The sequence below is a fragment of the Periplaneta americana genome, chromosome 3 (genome assembly GCF_040183065.1).
Source record: "Periplaneta americana isolate PAMFEO1 chromosome 3, P.americana_PAMFEO1_priV1, whole genome shotgun sequence".
NCBI classification, from domain to species: domain Eukaryota; kingdom Metazoa; phylum Arthropoda; class Insecta; order Blattodea; family Blattidae; genus Periplaneta; species Periplaneta americana.
In genome coordinates this window covers 183298955-183316356 of record NC_091119.1, presented here as the reverse complement: position 1 = coordinate 183316356, position 17402 = coordinate 183298955, and the positions used below count along the sequence as shown (strand labels likewise).

The 17402-nt window shown below is 37.3% G+C and overlaps 1 protein-coding gene across 1 annotated transcript in view; it reads left to right on the top strand.

The window, feature by feature from the left end:
• dsh (Segment polarity protein dishevelled) overlaps positions 1 to 17402 on the top strand; it is a 69152-nt gene that overhangs the window by 31562 nt on the left and 20188 nt on the right. The window contains exons 10-15 of the mRNA XM_069822377.1: positions 403 to 530; positions 607 to 693; positions 5623 to 5757; positions 10067 to 10234; positions 10359 to 10589; positions 12290 to 12544. Of these exons, the coding sequence (XP_069678478.1) occupies positions 403 to 530; positions 607 to 693; positions 5623 to 5757; positions 10067 to 10234; positions 10359 to 10589; positions 12290 to 12544 (1004 nt within the window). The remainder of the gene's footprint in view (positions 1 to 402; positions 531 to 606; positions 694 to 5622; positions 5758 to 10066; positions 10235 to 10358; positions 10590 to 12289; positions 12545 to 17402) is intronic.

The window sequence follows — 17402 nt, the reverse complement described above, 5'->3', positions numbered from 1 at the left end:
AGGTGGAGTTCCCAGGTAGCTCAGTTGGTAGAGCACTGGTACATTCAACCAGAGGTCCCAGGATCGATACCCGGCCCCGGAACAATTTTTCCCTTGAAATTATTCAACATATTTTCTTTAATAAAGGCATTTGAAGCTACTGAATACCACACTACATACAGTAAATGTCTCAGTTGACATGGTCATTACATAGAGAAATAATAGCTATAAGCAAAATTTAATTTCAATAATACTCTTTTTTTTAGTATTTTTTTGTTAAACTAGTTTTTACTTTCCAAATGGTCCTTGGTTTTTCCAGTAATGTGAAACCAGACAAATCAGAAGATATTAGTTCTTGAAAGCAAGTAACTGACATTAAGATATGAAGTACAAACAAACTTTGACATTCATTCATTTCTTCAGGCCTATCAAACTAGTGGTTGCAAAATGCTGGGACCCAAATCCTAAAGGTTACTTCACGATTCCTCGGACTGAACCTGTGAGACCCATTGATCCAGGAGCTTGGGTGGCACACACGGCAGCAATTAGAGGTAAGATGACAATATTGTGCGTTGCTTTTGTAGTAGTTTTATTTTCCAAGTTAAATACACGTTGAAATATTTTCAGGAGAGTCGTTTCCTGTTCGGCCTCCATCAGTAACAACCCTTACCTCTACCAGCTCCTCTATCACATCGAGTGTGCCTGAGACAGAACGTGAGTATCACTGTTTAACTTTAATTTCTTGCAAATTAAACATTGGAAAGCATATTGTAAATTTTATTACTGAACAACAATGTAATTTTATTATCTCAACGATTACTCTTCACTTTTTACAGTTTAATTCTGCACCCGTGAACAATGGAATTTGCTCTCCACACAGTAACACAGTATTCGTTATTGCACTCCACAGACAACAATGACAATTTACTTGGAATATTGAGAACAACAATGAACTGAATTTTAACTAATGTTCACAAAGCACGATTTAAAAATCAGAACTGTCAGTTCTCAGTTCACAGTTCTTCTAGCTCAGTCACTCGAGTTCACAGTATCTCGAACCACAGACCTTCAGAGACATTCCACTGCACTCGAACTCAGGTCCCTCCAACTGCGGTCCACTGCACTCGAACTTCGGATGCTGACACAGTTGCGGACGCACACTCAAGTTGAACTCCGGTACACAAGACTGGCTGGCTTGCTCTGTTCACTGGCTTACTCACTGAATGGCTGAATAAACTGAAAAACTGCTCAAGTTCGCTCGCGTTTCTTCTTTTATAGCTAAACCATAGTTGCGAGAAAGTACGAGTTCTCGATATTTCGGCGCGCGTCCAGATAGCACTCCAGAGAAACACTCGAACAATCCGGACCCCTCTCGTCTCTACCGTGGTCGCTCTTTCCCCTTTCTTCTCTCCACAAGCACCAGATGCGCGCGCAACCCGCCCAAAACACGGCCGACTTAGCCTCTCCTCCGTCGGTCGTGAGATCGAATCTCACGTGGGCGTCACAATATTTTAAAAACTATATGACTGGAGAATGTTGTTGATGAATATTGGAAACATTTACTTTAAGGCCCAATTGTATAAAACTCCCTGACTAAAGATCAACTTTGATCGAAGATCGGAAAGTGAACCGAGTTCAGACACTTCTTCTATTGTATAAAACTTTTCTGGGATCAAATTACCTAGGTTCAAATGCAATCTAAGTTCACGTGAAAAGGACTTGGCAACATCGCTTAAACAGGTGAAGTATGTGATGCACAGGCCATGTTGTACAGGTTTGTTCAGTGTAGCCAATTTAGCGACTTTAACTCTTTTTCGGCGACAATTTCTTTTAACTTTTATGTAGCTTAAATAGGGATTTAGCGACCTTTTTAGCACCTCATAGTGACAAAATTTTATCTTTCTTTGTTGATAATGAGAAATCTAGCGACTTTCCAACTACTTTTTGTCGACTTTCCGTACACTGTTGGAGACACTGGTTTGTTTTGTGCATTGTAAATAATGGCGGACAATAAGAAGAAGGTTGACTGTTCTCCAAATTGTTATCATGTTATGGTGTTTGATACTGCTAAACATAATAAAGCTTTATAAAACGACTTTTTTCGTTTAGTAATACAGTTAATTGAAAATTTATGAATGTAGCTATCATATCCATGAATAATTAATGGTTGTTATGTATGTATGTATGTATTTATTTACACTGCAAATGGGTATATACCCGGTGCCAGTGGTAACTAATTGCACCTAATAATGACAATTAATAATAAACACAACTAATAAAAAAACAATAATTAATAATAGTAAAAATAATACTACTACTACTAATAATAATAATATTATTATTATAAACATAACATAATTATAGGTTATGTTATTTGATACTGCTGAACACGATAAAGCCTTATAAAATATAAGAATGTTTGTATATTAAGGCAAGAAATTGAAAAAAAAAAAAATATAAATGTATCTACCATATACATTAATAATAATGGTTATTCTTTTTGCACAATCTGCCACTCGTATACTTCAAATGGAAAAGAAATAATTGAACTTGGATCATCTAACTTAATCGGAGAAATTTCTTCAGCCAAAGGTGACTTTAGTTTAAGACAAATTAATCTCAGATTCGACTTTATACAGCACAAAATTTCAAGTTCAGCTGGAACGTGGATCAATTTAACCTCTGATATAAGATTAAATGGTTTATACAATCGGCCCTAAATGGTTTATATTAAACATTATTTATAAATTTTTGTAGCATGTACAGTAGCGTTCAAAAATATTTTGTAGTTAAGGTTTTATGTTGTCAGTACTGTTTGCATGCAGTTACAACGCAAAGCACACAGCTGTGTCTTTCTATGAGTAACGTCACGTTGCTCTGGTTACGTATCTAGGAAACAGGCAAGTTCATGATATAAATGTATATTCCATTAGCTCATAAGTATTTTGTGGTTTGATTTGGTGGCATGGTACACATTAAATATTGGTGTTTAGGTATTTAGACAGTGCTTGTGTATTTTTGTACAGACCATTGCGAACATGCCAAAACAAAAGGAATACTCTGTGGATGTGAGACAATCTGTTTTAAATGCTTTGAAGAAGGGAAAATCGCAGTCTAGCATTAGTAAAGATTTTGGTATATCACTACAACTCATAAGTCGGCTGCAAAAACAAGAAGGGCTAGTAGACAAGCCAAGGTCTGGTCGTCCTTGAAAAACAACAGTGAGGGAGGACAGAATGATTTGTAAGCAGTTGGTTGCTAATCCACGAAGATCGGCTCGACAAATTAGGGATGATCTAGAGCAGCACCATGGACTGAACCTACATGTCGCCAAGTAGCTTGTGGTTTAAATGGTAGACAACCATCACGAAAACCACTCATAAATCCAAAAATAGGAAGGCCAGGTTAGAGTTTGCAAGAATGTATCAAACATGAAACACTACAGATTGGTGTAAGGTATTATGGAGTGAGGAGAGTAAAATTTAATTTCTTTTCTTTTGTTGGTGTGTAATATGTACATCGACCAAAAAACCAAAGAGATAACGAAAAATACCAGGTATCTATCATTAAGAACAGTGGTGGTAGCATCATGGTGTGGGGATATTTTCCTAGAAGTGGAGTTGGTCCTCTAGTCCAAATAGAAGGGAATATGGATCATTTCATGTATAGTAACATTTTAGAAAAGAATATGGTTTCATATGGGATGAAGAATATGCCACGTAAATGGATTTTTCAGCAGGACTGTGATCCAAAACACACTTCCAGCCATTTAAAAAAAGTCTTTGCAGATGAAAAAATCAAACTTTTGGATTGGCCAAACCAGAGTCTGGATGTTTATGCTATTGAACATCTCTGGGATGAATTGGATCGACGTGTTCGTCATAGAAGTTACTCAAATAAGGATCAGTTCTTTGCTGCCTTATTGGAAGAATGATCACAAGTTCCACTCAAGTGATTGCAGAATCCTGTGGATTCAATGCCAAATAGATGTGCTGCTGTGATCAAAGTGGGGGGGGGGGGATGCAACAAAATACTGATTTTTTTCTTAGAGTCCAGAATATTTTTGTTTTATTATTACATACTTGAACTTAAAAATTATTTTTGATCGAGAAGAATTTTAAATTATTTTTTGCGCAAGATAACTCTGTTTAAACTAAATTTATTTTCATACTGAATGAATTAGAAATGCATACTTTTCAATTATTCACTGGCATTTTCTTCTATTCAATACTTATCTTTATGTAATTGTGACATAAGCTATCTATAAAATACTTTTGAGTGCTACTGTAAGTTTCATAGATTGCATATTTAAATTATGGTAGCCATAATTAATTTCATTAATCTACAGTCACTGTGCTAATTTCTTGTATTATATTTCTTCGTAGTCTGAAGTTTTTTTTTTTCCTTCTTCATAATGTTATAAAAGACACATTTATTATGTATTTGAATTATTTACTTACATTGGGGATGATTAAAAAAAAAAAAAAAACTTGAGTCTTTTTAAAACAAGCACACACAAAGAAATCAGTGTACAAATTTAGGTAGCAGTACTCATCTACTCTGCATTGTGGGCATATGCAAGGTGGAATGTTTAGGACATATTAGCTTTTTTCGGTTTTTTTTTTTTTGTGTGTGTGTTTTCTGTGAAGACAGAAAGACCATCATCTTGGAATAATGTCTCTTTTAATATTGACAATAAGATATTTGTTTATTCATGTATATACAATTGCGAAGCTTCAGGATAGGCAGGGTAAGCTGAGCTTTCCCAAACATTTTCGAAGAAGGGACAAGATCAATTTAGAATTTAGTTAATTAAAAACAGGAACGTTTCTGCGTTTCGTTTACCTTTTAGCGATGTAAAGCACGGCCTAGATCACTATTTCCGAACCATGCGTTCAGCCCAGCTTACCCAAAAATTTTGTCATGCTTCGCTACTGCATGTAATTATTACTAATTGAATGTTAGTGTACATTTCTGACGATAATAAAATAAATAAAATAACATTTTTTCAATAAACTTACCCTTGTTTCGTAATTGTATTAGTGCTAATTCAAGTTTTTTTTTTTTTCTCTTCACTCATTATTATTTATTACAAGAAAGAATTCAATATCATCATCTTCCTAACAGGTGATAGTCCTAGAAGGACGGTTCTGGTCTACAAAAGTTTCCCCACCGTCTCCTCACAGGGCGACCCAGTAATCTTTTCCCTGTTGGTCTTAGTTCAAGATTGCTTGAGGAATCCTTGTTCTGCACATATGCTTGACATGATGAAGCCAGTTGTCTTGATATTGATGAATATACTGCAGTACAGGTTTCATTCCCAGTTCTTGTAGGATGTCTCCATTTCTCTTATGATCCCATTTAGTGTATCCTGCTGTTCGGTGCATAAACTTCATTTCACTGGCAGTAATTCTATTTTCATCGTTTTTTCGTAATTGATTTTAAAAAGTGTAGTCGTTGAGCACTGCCTTTCATTTATACTAGAAACTTGGCATGTAATAAAATGGAGCGGTGTCCAGGGCTTCATAAGAATTTGAAATTTTTGGACGACCCTACTCAGCACGTAAAATCATTGCACATCTAACACATGATATAAATTTGTATAATAGTTGCTATACTAATATTGTCTGTGTATACTTACAGGACCATTTGAAGAGATTCAGTTGACTGTAAACACAGATATGCCGACCATCGTTCGAGCCATGGCTCGACCTGACTCAGGACTAGAGATTCGAGATCGAATGTGGTTAAAGATTACAATACCAAATGCTTTCATAGGTAAGCAACCTAACTAAGTTAAGATGTGTCAATTGTTGTAGCAATTGTAAGCATTTGATAATAAGTGAATGTAAATTTTAAGTTGTAAGCACATTTTTGCTTAAATCTTAAGTTCAGTAAACTATACTTACAAATTGCTTTTAGAGAACCCGGAGGTTTATTGCCACCCTCACATAAGCCCACCATCGGTCCCTATCTTGAGCAAGATTAATCCAGTCCTTACCATCATATCTCACCTCCCTCAAATTCATTTTAATATTATCCTCCCATCTACGTCTCGGTCTCCCCAAAGGTCTTTTTCCTTCAGGTCTTCCAACTAACACTCTGTATGCATTTCTGGATTCAACTATATGTGCTATATGCCCTGACCATCTCAAATGTCTGGATTTAATGTTAAGCACAGTTGTGTTCCCTTCAAGATACACTGCAAAAATTAATGGAAAACTGTGCAAAGTTCTGGTTTTATCTCTTATTTTGTATGACTGATATTTGTAAGGTTATATTGTAGATCTTCTAGAACAAATTGCTCTAGAGCTAATGCTTTCAAATACTGTCCAATCATATCTGTAGATACCGAAAGGTCGTTCTCTGCTTACAAACTTATGTTAATAGATAAACATCACAGATTTAAACCAGAGCATTTAGAAGAAATCATTGCTGTGTACTGTAAATTACATTATAGCCACCAGGTTGTCATGTGTGGAAGATTATTTAATGTGAATAGCTTTGACAACCATCTCATTTAAGTGCATACTTTTAGAGTTTGAATACTTTAAGATATTATCAGCAAACTGCACACATATTTTAGACTTCTCAGTGCATGTAAATCCGACCTCTGTTGATGAAAATGGTGGCTATGTCTGTGATTATAACTACAATGATAATGACCAAGCTGCGGATTTTTAGGCACTAAAATCAGTTGAAATAAGCAGGCAAAATAGGCATTCAAAATTCTAAAATAGGCATTTAAAAAGGCACTAACAATTTTCTAATTCTCAATGGCTAACACGACCATAGCGTAGCATTATACACTAGTTTCTATAGGAATGTCATTATGGCAGTGAATAACTAAATATTCGTCCAAATGTTGTAATGAGAACTGATGTCTACTGTCTGTAAGAATGTTCTTAAATTGGGAGAAACTCCCTTCCACTTCACATGAAGTGATGGGGCAATACTTCAGGGATCCAGACTCAGCTGGGGACCAAACCAGTGGGAATGCAGTAATGTCAATATATATATTTCAATCAGTGCTTCTGATGACTTTGCGTTGATATAGCCTATCTTCACGGTATACTTGACCTATTACAGCAGAAAACTCAACTCTATACTCAATTCACAAACTCACAAAATGGATACACAGTTTAAAACAACTACTCAAGTCAACTACCACAATGATTCATGCGGCTTTCAAAATACATTTTTTTCTCATTCGTTTATTTTAAATTATTCGATTTCTCCGCGCTCTGATGGCAGTAAAACGTAACACACAGAATTATCGATAGTTATATCACTTCCCTCTGCTGGATAAAAAAGAAACAATTACAGATTAAAAAATATCGATAGAATGGTTAGTAAATTCAAGTATAATATATAATATGGATATTTAGGCAACTTTTAGGCATTTATAAGCAAATAGGCATTTACTAGTGAAATAGGCAATTATAGGCACTATAGAATTCGCATATAATACTCACAATGTCTTAAAATGGATATGTAACCTAAAGTCTTCCGCCTTCAGGTTAAGGATTAAAATAGGCATATATGCATAAATCTGCAGCTTAATAATGACGACGACATAAGTAAGATTAAAAAAGTTCTTATTATGCTTGTAATTTCTACTATACAATAAAACCCCGATAAGACGCTGTTCAAGGGACCGGGGTGTAAAACGCGTATTAACCGGGACCGCGTATTAGGCGGGTATACTGATTTTGACTTATATACAGTATCTATTAGCATTTTTCTTTATTGAAATACATGATTCATGAAAGGTAATACAGTATTACTCCATTATGTAATTACTGTACTGTACGTTAAAGACATTTACAATATGTACTATGCTTAATTCTTAAAAAAAAAAGCCATTTATAGTTTGCCGTGTGCATGTTCTCCAAGTCCTCATGTTTACCACACTTCAGTTTCTGCGCTTACATCCTCCCGATGTCGCAGCTGTAGTGGTTGAGTCGCGATTTTTTATTACCGTTCTTAATGTCTATGATGGGATTCCTACTGCATCAGAGAGTTGTTTCTGAGTAAGAATACTGTTCTCATCGTACTTTCATAAGATTTTCAATTTTTCCGACACAGAAAGGGGTTTTCGTTTAACATTCATTGTAATCACATTCACAGACACTTCAATACAACAAACTGCCCAGCAAACATTTCCAGAATTTTTATTACGGCCGAGTGAGGAATGTTGTTTGAGAGAGAGGGTTAGCAAGAGGGTGAGGTATTGTAACTATGTAGGCTTAAGCACGCAGGTAAGGTGTCGAATAAGAGAGCGTAACAAGAGGTTGGGGTATACTAAGGTATGAAGTATGAAGGTTTAAATGCGCAGGTAAAGGGTCGAATACCAATACAGTAGAGCCTCTATTATCCGTGGTAATGAAAGGGGAAAAGTGAATGGTTAATCGAAAAAATCGGATAATCCGTACCATAAAAAGTTTTCATAAACAAAGTACATAATAGATGTAGATTCATTTTCCGGGCTGAGAGGCCGTGGTCTATTAGTTGGTTTTATACCAGACGTTTCGTCTGCAACTGCGGCAGACATCTTCAGTGGAGTGGTATCCGAGGTCGCAAGACTCTTCTCGGCATACCTGAGGCAACTGATCCTGTGTCTGGTTGTGCGGGCGTATTTATAGTGCGGCTCGCGGGCCGAGGCCTGAGCACACATCTGAGCCTGAGCCTGAGCGGACATCTTGAGCACGACGACGCACTTCTTCCCCCGTCTACATAGAGAAGCGATCGAAATACATAAACATAACAACAACTTTAATCGCAAGGAAGAAGGCGTAAAGCTAAACAAGTGTTGGTACCCGGTCCTAAACAGAACAGATAAGAAGCCACTACAACAAAAGGACGGAACCCAGAACGGGAGCAGCGAACAAAGCGGCGCGGACCGCAGCGACAACAGGCCTCGGCCCGCGAGCCGCACTATAAATACGCCCGCACAACCAGACACAGGATCAGTTGCCTCAGGTACGCCGAGAAGAGTCTTGCGACCTCGGATACCACTCCACTGAAGATGTCTGCCGCAGTTGCAGACGAAACGTCTGGTATAAAACCAACTAATAGACCACGGCCTCTCAGCCCGGAAAATGAATCTACATCTATAGACTCCGGCCGTGAAAGCCTACACTGCAAGATTAAAGTACATAATATTTTCGTAATTTCCTCCATGGTGTTTTTTTAATACATTAGGTAATGGATCAGAAGTTCAATAATTTAAGTCTGTTTTTTTTACAATTCACATTTGATTTTCCGATGTCAGTTATTAAAACATTATTTATTGTACTTAAGTCTGGTTTTCAATGACGGGTTTTTAATGGCCAAGGAAACTCCTTACGACGACTTTCTGTGGAAAGATAGGAATAGTAGAGGTCTCATGTTGTAGATTTACAAATTTTACACAGTTTATACTTTGTTTTTCTTTGCCTAAATCGCGCAAAGTTGTAATTCATATCTCGTATTGTGATGTGAAATGAACCACATTTTCTCTTTTCCCAAACCACTCAATTATTTGCACTTTTTTCTGTAGTACAACATGTTTTCTTTTGACACTTGTACAAGACATTTTGCATAGTAGTCAAACAGTACGGTCACTCGAAGAGTAGGCCATAATGCGTAAGGTTAAATGTTTGTAGAAACACTCTGTAGAAATAATTCGTACTAATATAATCTACAGTACTTCATATTTTTTTCTGCAAGAGAGAGACAGTCGGATAATCCACCAATCGGTTAACAGGGCGACGGATAATCGGGGTTTTACTGTACTTTTCAGGTTAATAACACCAGTGAGTTCAATGGCGAAAATGCTTCATTGCTGTTACAGTACATTGCTGAACATTATATCAAAAATATTCCACAAAATCAGCGTATTATGCGGGACTTGAGCGCAAGAAACGGGGTATTTTATAAAGGTGTTATATGTGAAATGTGCAGGGACCGGACAAAAAAAGCGTATTACACGGGGTAGCGTAATAAGCGGGCACGTCTTATCGAGGTTTTACTGTATTTAGTTTTTGTACAGGGATTTTTAATGTATGAAATCATTATTAGGTAACTTGAATGATGATTTTTGCAGGGTGTGACGTTGTGGATTGGCTACATGCTCATGTAGAAGGTTTTGTAGATCGTCGAGATGCTCGCAAATATGCTTCACAGATGCTGAAAGCTGGCTACATCCGACATACTGTTAATAAGATTACATTCTCAGAACAGTGTTACTATGTTTTTGGAGATCTCTGTACGGGTGAGTTAGTAATATCCTTTCATTGATTAAACCTATCTAATTTTTTAATTCTCTAATGAATTATAGCTTAGATGGAATGTTAGGGCTGCTGATGAAGTCATAATATGCACATAATGATTTGCAGCAATGTCAAATCTGAAACTCCATGATGACTGCACATCGTTAGATAGGGACACAGTTGGACCTCTTCCTGCACCAAACACAATGCCAGCACCTTGGGGAGGAACCCACATGCCATACTCGGGCACTTACCTACCTCATACAGGTGCAGGGTATGCTCCCATGCCATTTAACTACACCAACGAACCTTCAGTGTATGGATATGCACGTGAGGAAAGTGTGCATAGTGGTTCAGGTGAGTTACTTCTCATACAAGATGCTTATTCACCTAACTTTCTAATGCTGCTGTAAGTGGAGTGTATGCTAATTGTGTCTTTAGGTCCTTGTTAAGGTATGGTCACACATTGCTATTTTTGCAGCACTGCAGTACAAAATACTGCACAACTTCTGTACTATGACGTGTGAACTATGGTGCAACCCAAAAAGCAGCCGCTGAACCGTGGCTGTGACACAGCTTAAAATTAACGACATGTGAACAAGGTTCTCAGGGTTGCAGCCACACCATTTGTTACATTAATTTTGTTCAAACTTTTGTAGCAGTTCCGAACAGTGTTGCGCCCCCAGATGTGCCAGTATTACTTTATATTGTTTGTACGTTTCTACTTTTATACAGGGTGATTCACGAGGATTTACCGTCACTTACAGAGCTTATTTCCGAAAACATTCTGAGCAAAAAATTCATGTAAACATTTTTCCTAATCTCATTACTTTCAAAGTTACACTAATTTGAAGTTGTTTGCACAATACCTTTTTTCTTTAACTTTAAGAGTAAAATAATATTGCAAATAAAGAATGAACACTATTCAGAAGTATCATTTGTTTAATTGGCTAGTGTTTTGAAGCAAAAAATCTGTTGTCAGTTGCTTTGCACAGATTTTAACTAAAAGTCCACACCTGTGGAGTAACGGTCAGCGCGTCTGGCCGCGAAACCAGGTGGCCCGGGTTCGAATCCCGGTCGGGGCAAGTTACCCGGTTGAGGTTTTTTCCGGGGTTTTCCCTCAACCCAATATGAGCAAATGCTGGGTAACTTTTGGTGTTGGACCCTGGACTCATTTCACTGGCATTATCACCTTCATTTCATTCAGACGCTAAATAACCTAGATGTTGATACAGCGTCGTAAAATAACCCAATAAAATAAAAAAAAAAATTTAACTAAAAAGACATCATTCTTATGCACTTATCACAAAAATTGTTACAGATCATACGACTTTAGGAACTTGATTCTTTACAGTTTAATTATGCATCCTAATGTACAGCCTTGAAGAATTTACAAGAGTGGCGTGATTTGTAACAGTTATTGTGATAAATGCGTAAGAAAATGTAATTTTGTAGGTAAAACTCGAAAAAAAATTCTGTACAAAGGAACTATGGAATCCAGAACACATTTTTAGGTTCAGAATATTAGTTAATCAAAAAAACTTAAGAATAATGGTATATTGCAAACAATTTCAAGTTAGTGTAACGCTGAAAATATCGAGACTAGGACAAATGTTTACATTTTTTGCTCAGAATGTCTTCGGAAATAAGCTCTGTAAGGAACAGTAAATCACAGCACGGGGCAGGTTTTTTTGTGTGTGAGTGTGAGTGTGAGTGAGAGTGAGTGAGTGAGAGAGAGGGGGAGGAGAGGGAGGGGGGAGGGAGAGAGTTTTTTTTTTCCCCCCTACAAAAGGAATTTTCCTAACAGTTATGTAGACAATTGTCCTAAAATGTTATCTACGAGACTTATCAACATAAACTTTGCAACATATTTATGAGAAGCCGTTCCTCTTCCCCCTTCCCTAAAAATTTCTTCTCTCCAAATAAAACTTTCTTTAGCCTTACAATCTTATGTTTTGTGCGATTTCAAAAATACAGGAGAGGATATATGTAAGTATAAATATTTTACATTTTGAGCAGTAAATATGCATCAAAGTTGTGTTGTACTGTACTTGCAGGTGGCTCCAGTAATGGTTCAGAGCCTGTGTGTAAAGAAGGTGCTGGAGACCTGATGAAGTCTGGCAGCTCTGCGAGTGAGAGCGAGTTGGGAGGTGGTGGAAACGGTGGTGTAGGATCAGCTATAAAACCATCTGGTGGTCGACGGTCGGGCGGGTCCAGGTCACGTTCTAGTGGCTCAGAACAATCGGTAGCTACAGCCTCGACAGCTGGACCACAGTCTCAGCATCCTTTGCAGCAGACGCAGGATCTATCCGGTAGTAGGCAGTCCTTCCGCATCGCCATGGGCAACCCTTGCGAGTTCTTTGTCGATGTGATGTAGAGGAATCAGGCGCATTAGAACCCAACCATTTCACTGTGCCCATGTCTTTTTACCATTCATGTGCCAAACTCAGGTCCAAATTAATTTTTTGGAATATAGCTTCCAGAAATATAAAAGAAGTGGTCTTGACTGGTAAAGTACAAACAAAAATCTGTTAGGAAAATGTTGCCCAACTGCAGAGGACCATTCGATTCCAATGAACTTTATAGTTTTGTGTAATTTTTAATCTTTGGGCATCAAAATTTGAAGATTGTACATAATGATGAATGGTTACAAACATCCATGAAAGGATAATAGTTGCAGGGTTGGCAACCCAGCAATGACGACAGGGTTACTAATGCCATGTATACGATAATTCCTGTGGGACTGATATATTCTTTACTCCCATCTATGATGGACCAATAACACTGACTGAGTCAATGGTTGTAACCAGCTCTGGTTATGAATTACACCCAGTAAAACCTCTGTGTACAGGTTCAAACACTTGCACTCCTTCATGTGAGATTTGGAGGTACATTTCTTTCTTTTGTATTTTGTTTCATAGTGACACTTGTAATTCTTTCAACCTGCGCACAGGGGAGAAAAGGTGTGGTAGTAATGGACTGAACTGTACAAATGGGTTTTATTGGACCTGATAAACTGCTTTATAAATATATCATTAATGGAACTTAAAGTTGGTGTTGTATGCATACACATATTTTCTTTAATTTGTCCGTTTTTGTATGGGTGTCTTATTTTTCTCCCCAGACTTCTTGATTTATTTATAAGTTGTGTACCATCTTATTCAGCCGTAGTTTGGAACCAAGCCCTGATTGAAACGGATCATTAACTGTTGTAAGTGTTCTTGACATGAATCTGATATCAAGTACTTTGGTGTGTTATGATACAAGTTGATATGTTCTAGATAAGAAAGAATCATCTGAAGTGTTCGAAATTTTAAAGGAAACAGTCTAAGCATTTAGATTTCTACAATTAATGATTAGGAACACATTACAATTACCATCTAATTTAAATACAAACATTGTTGATTTTAAATAATTTCAAGGGAAAAATTGTTCCGGGGCCGGGTATCGATCCCGGGACCTCTGGTTGAACATACCAGCGCTCTCCCAACTGAGCTACCTGGGAACTCCACCCGACACCGTCTCAACTTTTCCCTTTATATCCACACAACTCGCATGGGCTGACGAAATGCCAGAGACCCACATTGAGTGCACACAAACTCTGTGTGACTTGGAATTGTGGTTTTCTGTTAACGTACACAGTGACGTATATATTATGCAAATCTAGTCTTTCAGGTGAAGCTTCCTGTAAAGCAGATTTGAATAATTTGAAGGGAAAAATTGTTCCGGGGCCGGGTATCGATCCCGGGACCTCTGGTTGAATGTACCAGCGCTCTCCCAACTGAGCTACCTGGGAAATTATTCAAATCTGCTTTACAGGAAGCTTCACCTGAAAGACTAGATTTGCATAATATATACGTCACTGTGTACGTTAACAGAAAACCACAATTCCAAGTCACACAGAGTTTGTGTGCACTCGATGTGGGTCTCTGGCATTTCGTCTGCCCACGCGAGTTGTGAGGATATAAAGGGAAAAGTTGAGATGGTGTCGGGTGGAGTTCCCGGGTAGCTCAGTTGGGAGAGCGCTGGTACATTCAACCAGAGGTCCCAGGATCGATACCCGGCCCCGGAACAATTTTTCCTTTGAAATTATTCAAATCTGCTTTACAGGAAGCTTCACCTGAAAGACTAGATTTGCATAATTGTTGATTTTAACTACAGGTAGATAAACGTTACATTTCTGTTAATGACGCGTAATTCATGAACTAGTTGTGATTAGTTAATACCATCGTTCCTATAGGTGGACAGTTGGTTGTTATTTTAAGCGTCCATTTCTGAGTCTTCCTTCCAAATAGTTTTGAGCATAGAAAAATATTTTTTCCTTACATACCTGTATGCTATGCATTTCCACATGTATAGTAGGCTATAAGGCTTAAATGTAAGCTCATCTTGGCTTATAGTTAGTGTTGGAGTATTTAATGTACAGGGCTACAAACAACGAACTGCGAAGCATTGTACACAGCATGTTTGTTACTACAGTGAAACCTCGTCATTTTTTAAGGAACTGAGAAGAAAAAAAGATACATGCAGAAAACTTTTAAAATGTGGAGAAGACTCTGTAAAATAAGTTAATATTAAAGAATCGACCCCATGAAATTTGAACAAAGGGAGTACATTGCAACCCCTCTAACCTGGACATGTATGATTCAGTAAAAAATAGTCCAAGGTAGAGGGAAGTAAATTTTTTTAGCATGCAATGGAAAGGAAAGTACTGTACATAATGTTAAGGAACTACAGTATTCAAGCACTTTGCCATTTAGTTCGTCATTAACAGTTTTGCGAACCCTTTTTTCTTTCCCCACTGCAATTTCGTTCCCATGGATTTGATATTGAGATTCTATTATTGCTAATGTTTGACACTGTTGATTTAGGAATTCCAAACTCTTCTGCAATTTTTCTACAACTAGCACCATAATACAAATGATCAATAACTTCTTTTTTCCTTTCAATTTTTAATTCCAGCAACTTACATTTACTCATATTGAGGCACTGTACAAAAAGTAACTCTCACAGGTAAAAACCTTGACAAAGACTCATTTCTATACTGCAGGCTTACTGAAGTAATTTCGCATCATAAAGTTTACTTTTATGCAAAATAATGTCCCTCCACTCTATACTGAAATTTAGCCACAGTACTGTCACAAAAAGACAAGGTGGGTATTTCCAGGAAAGTGGAAAGAGGTTCACAGTTGCTGTACTGTACAAGGAAAATCCCCTCTCATTTTACTGTGCTAATGGTCCTTGTAAAAAAGAAAAGTTCAATGAAACTCAACTCTAAACAGGTAGCAGAAATACATAATAGAATAAGAGAATCGTCCAAGATAGAACTGTAGGGATGTCCAGCTTCCAGGATTGTGGGGTGTCCAACATACAGGATATATTGGACATGTAGAAGCATAGAAATTTGTTCAGTTCCAAGAAACATATGTCCAATACAATGAGGTGTCTAAATACAGAGGTTTCACTGTATTACATTGGTATGAAAGTTTTATCTCATAATTTTTTCTCAGAAGCTTTAATTGTTAGTGTTATGACGTTTTAAGTGAAGTATTTCTGCATCTTTCGTGAATATTCTGCTATTTTTCTCCAAAGTATCCATCATTTCGTACATCTGCGCCATCTGTGAACAAGACACTATATTCCATCCCTGTAAAAATTCATACTGTGATTCCAGAGATCAGCATGAACACTTTGTTTTAGCTCATAATTGTGGACTCAGGCTTCCTCTCCTGTAATGAGGTGTGATAAGACTATCTCTTTCATTTGCATAACTCTCCAGAAGCTTTAAATGTCTTGCCTGTTTTTGCTCGTCTGTCAGTATTTGTTGTACTTGTTAAGAGCAAACCTGTCTAAGCAAGCTTCTTAATAATAGCTATTGTAGTTATCCTTACTGCATCACATAGTTTACGTGTTGTGATATGGTGGTCTTCTCTGATACGAGTGCATCGATTCGACCCTTGTTGCATTGTCATTGTCATTGGTGGCCGGTTGTTTCGAGGCTTGTCAACAATGTTCGTTTCTCCGCTCTTGAAGTGTCTCACCCATCGTCTAACTGTACTGATGTCTACAGCACTGTCACAATAAACATTTGTTAGATGGATATGGATCTCAATTGAGCTAATTTTTTCCACAGTGAAGAATTCAGTCACTGTCCTATGTTTTATGGAAATGTTGGAAACGTCCACAATTTTTAACAGCTGTTGTTTCACTTTCATATGACATACCATATTGTTCGTCCATATGGTGAAACTAGAGACATCTAGTGGCTGCTGAATGAAATTCGAACATTATGGGTAGCTAGAATTGAAAGAAAAAAAAATAGAACACATCACTTTCGTAACAACCTACGTATAACAGTATCAAGATCAGATTTTAATCTGCCTCCTTTCCCTCAAAAAATAGTCCCTGATAGATGTCTGTATAATTACAGCTTTGTGTTTCAAAGAAAACTGTGGAAAGGGTTTCAATTGTTGCCTAAAGACACACAGGTTAACAGGAAATAATAGGAATAAGAAGGAAATAACAATTGAGAACACCAAGAGTAATACTGATCTGAATGACGTAAACTCATATTATACAGGGTGAGGCATGGGAGACTACCTGTTTTAAACGTGAAATCATTTTCTTTCAAAAGAACAAAACATTTATTTATGTATATTACAAGATAGCTCTTACTCTTGGATTATCATTACAAACCCAGAAACTTGTAAATTAGCTTCATCAGACATCAGTAGCAACGGATCTTGTTGAATTAATTTCTGCGTTTGTCGACAAAAATGTAAGGGATTCAATTTGTTGTTAGCATTTAGTTGTTGAACAACTTGCATTTTGTAGGGATGAAATGAAAGATCAAGATGCAGTATGCGGCATAGGCTGCGATTTGATAAGTTTAGAGTGAGTGCGAGTCTTCGTGCTCAACGAGTTGGACTTTGTTGAAATGCAGTTCTCACTGTTTCAATATTTTCAGGAGTGTGTACAGTTTTCATTGGTCCAGTTCTCTTACATTGGGCACTGAACCTGATTCCCTCCACTTATTCACTCATGAGAGAATTGTTTTACGAGTTAGAACTGGTCCTCTGCATTGATTATCTCCAAATCGTCGTTAAAATGGCCACTACACATCCACTACACTCTCGTGTTTCGTGTTACTATCAACTGCAATCACATGAT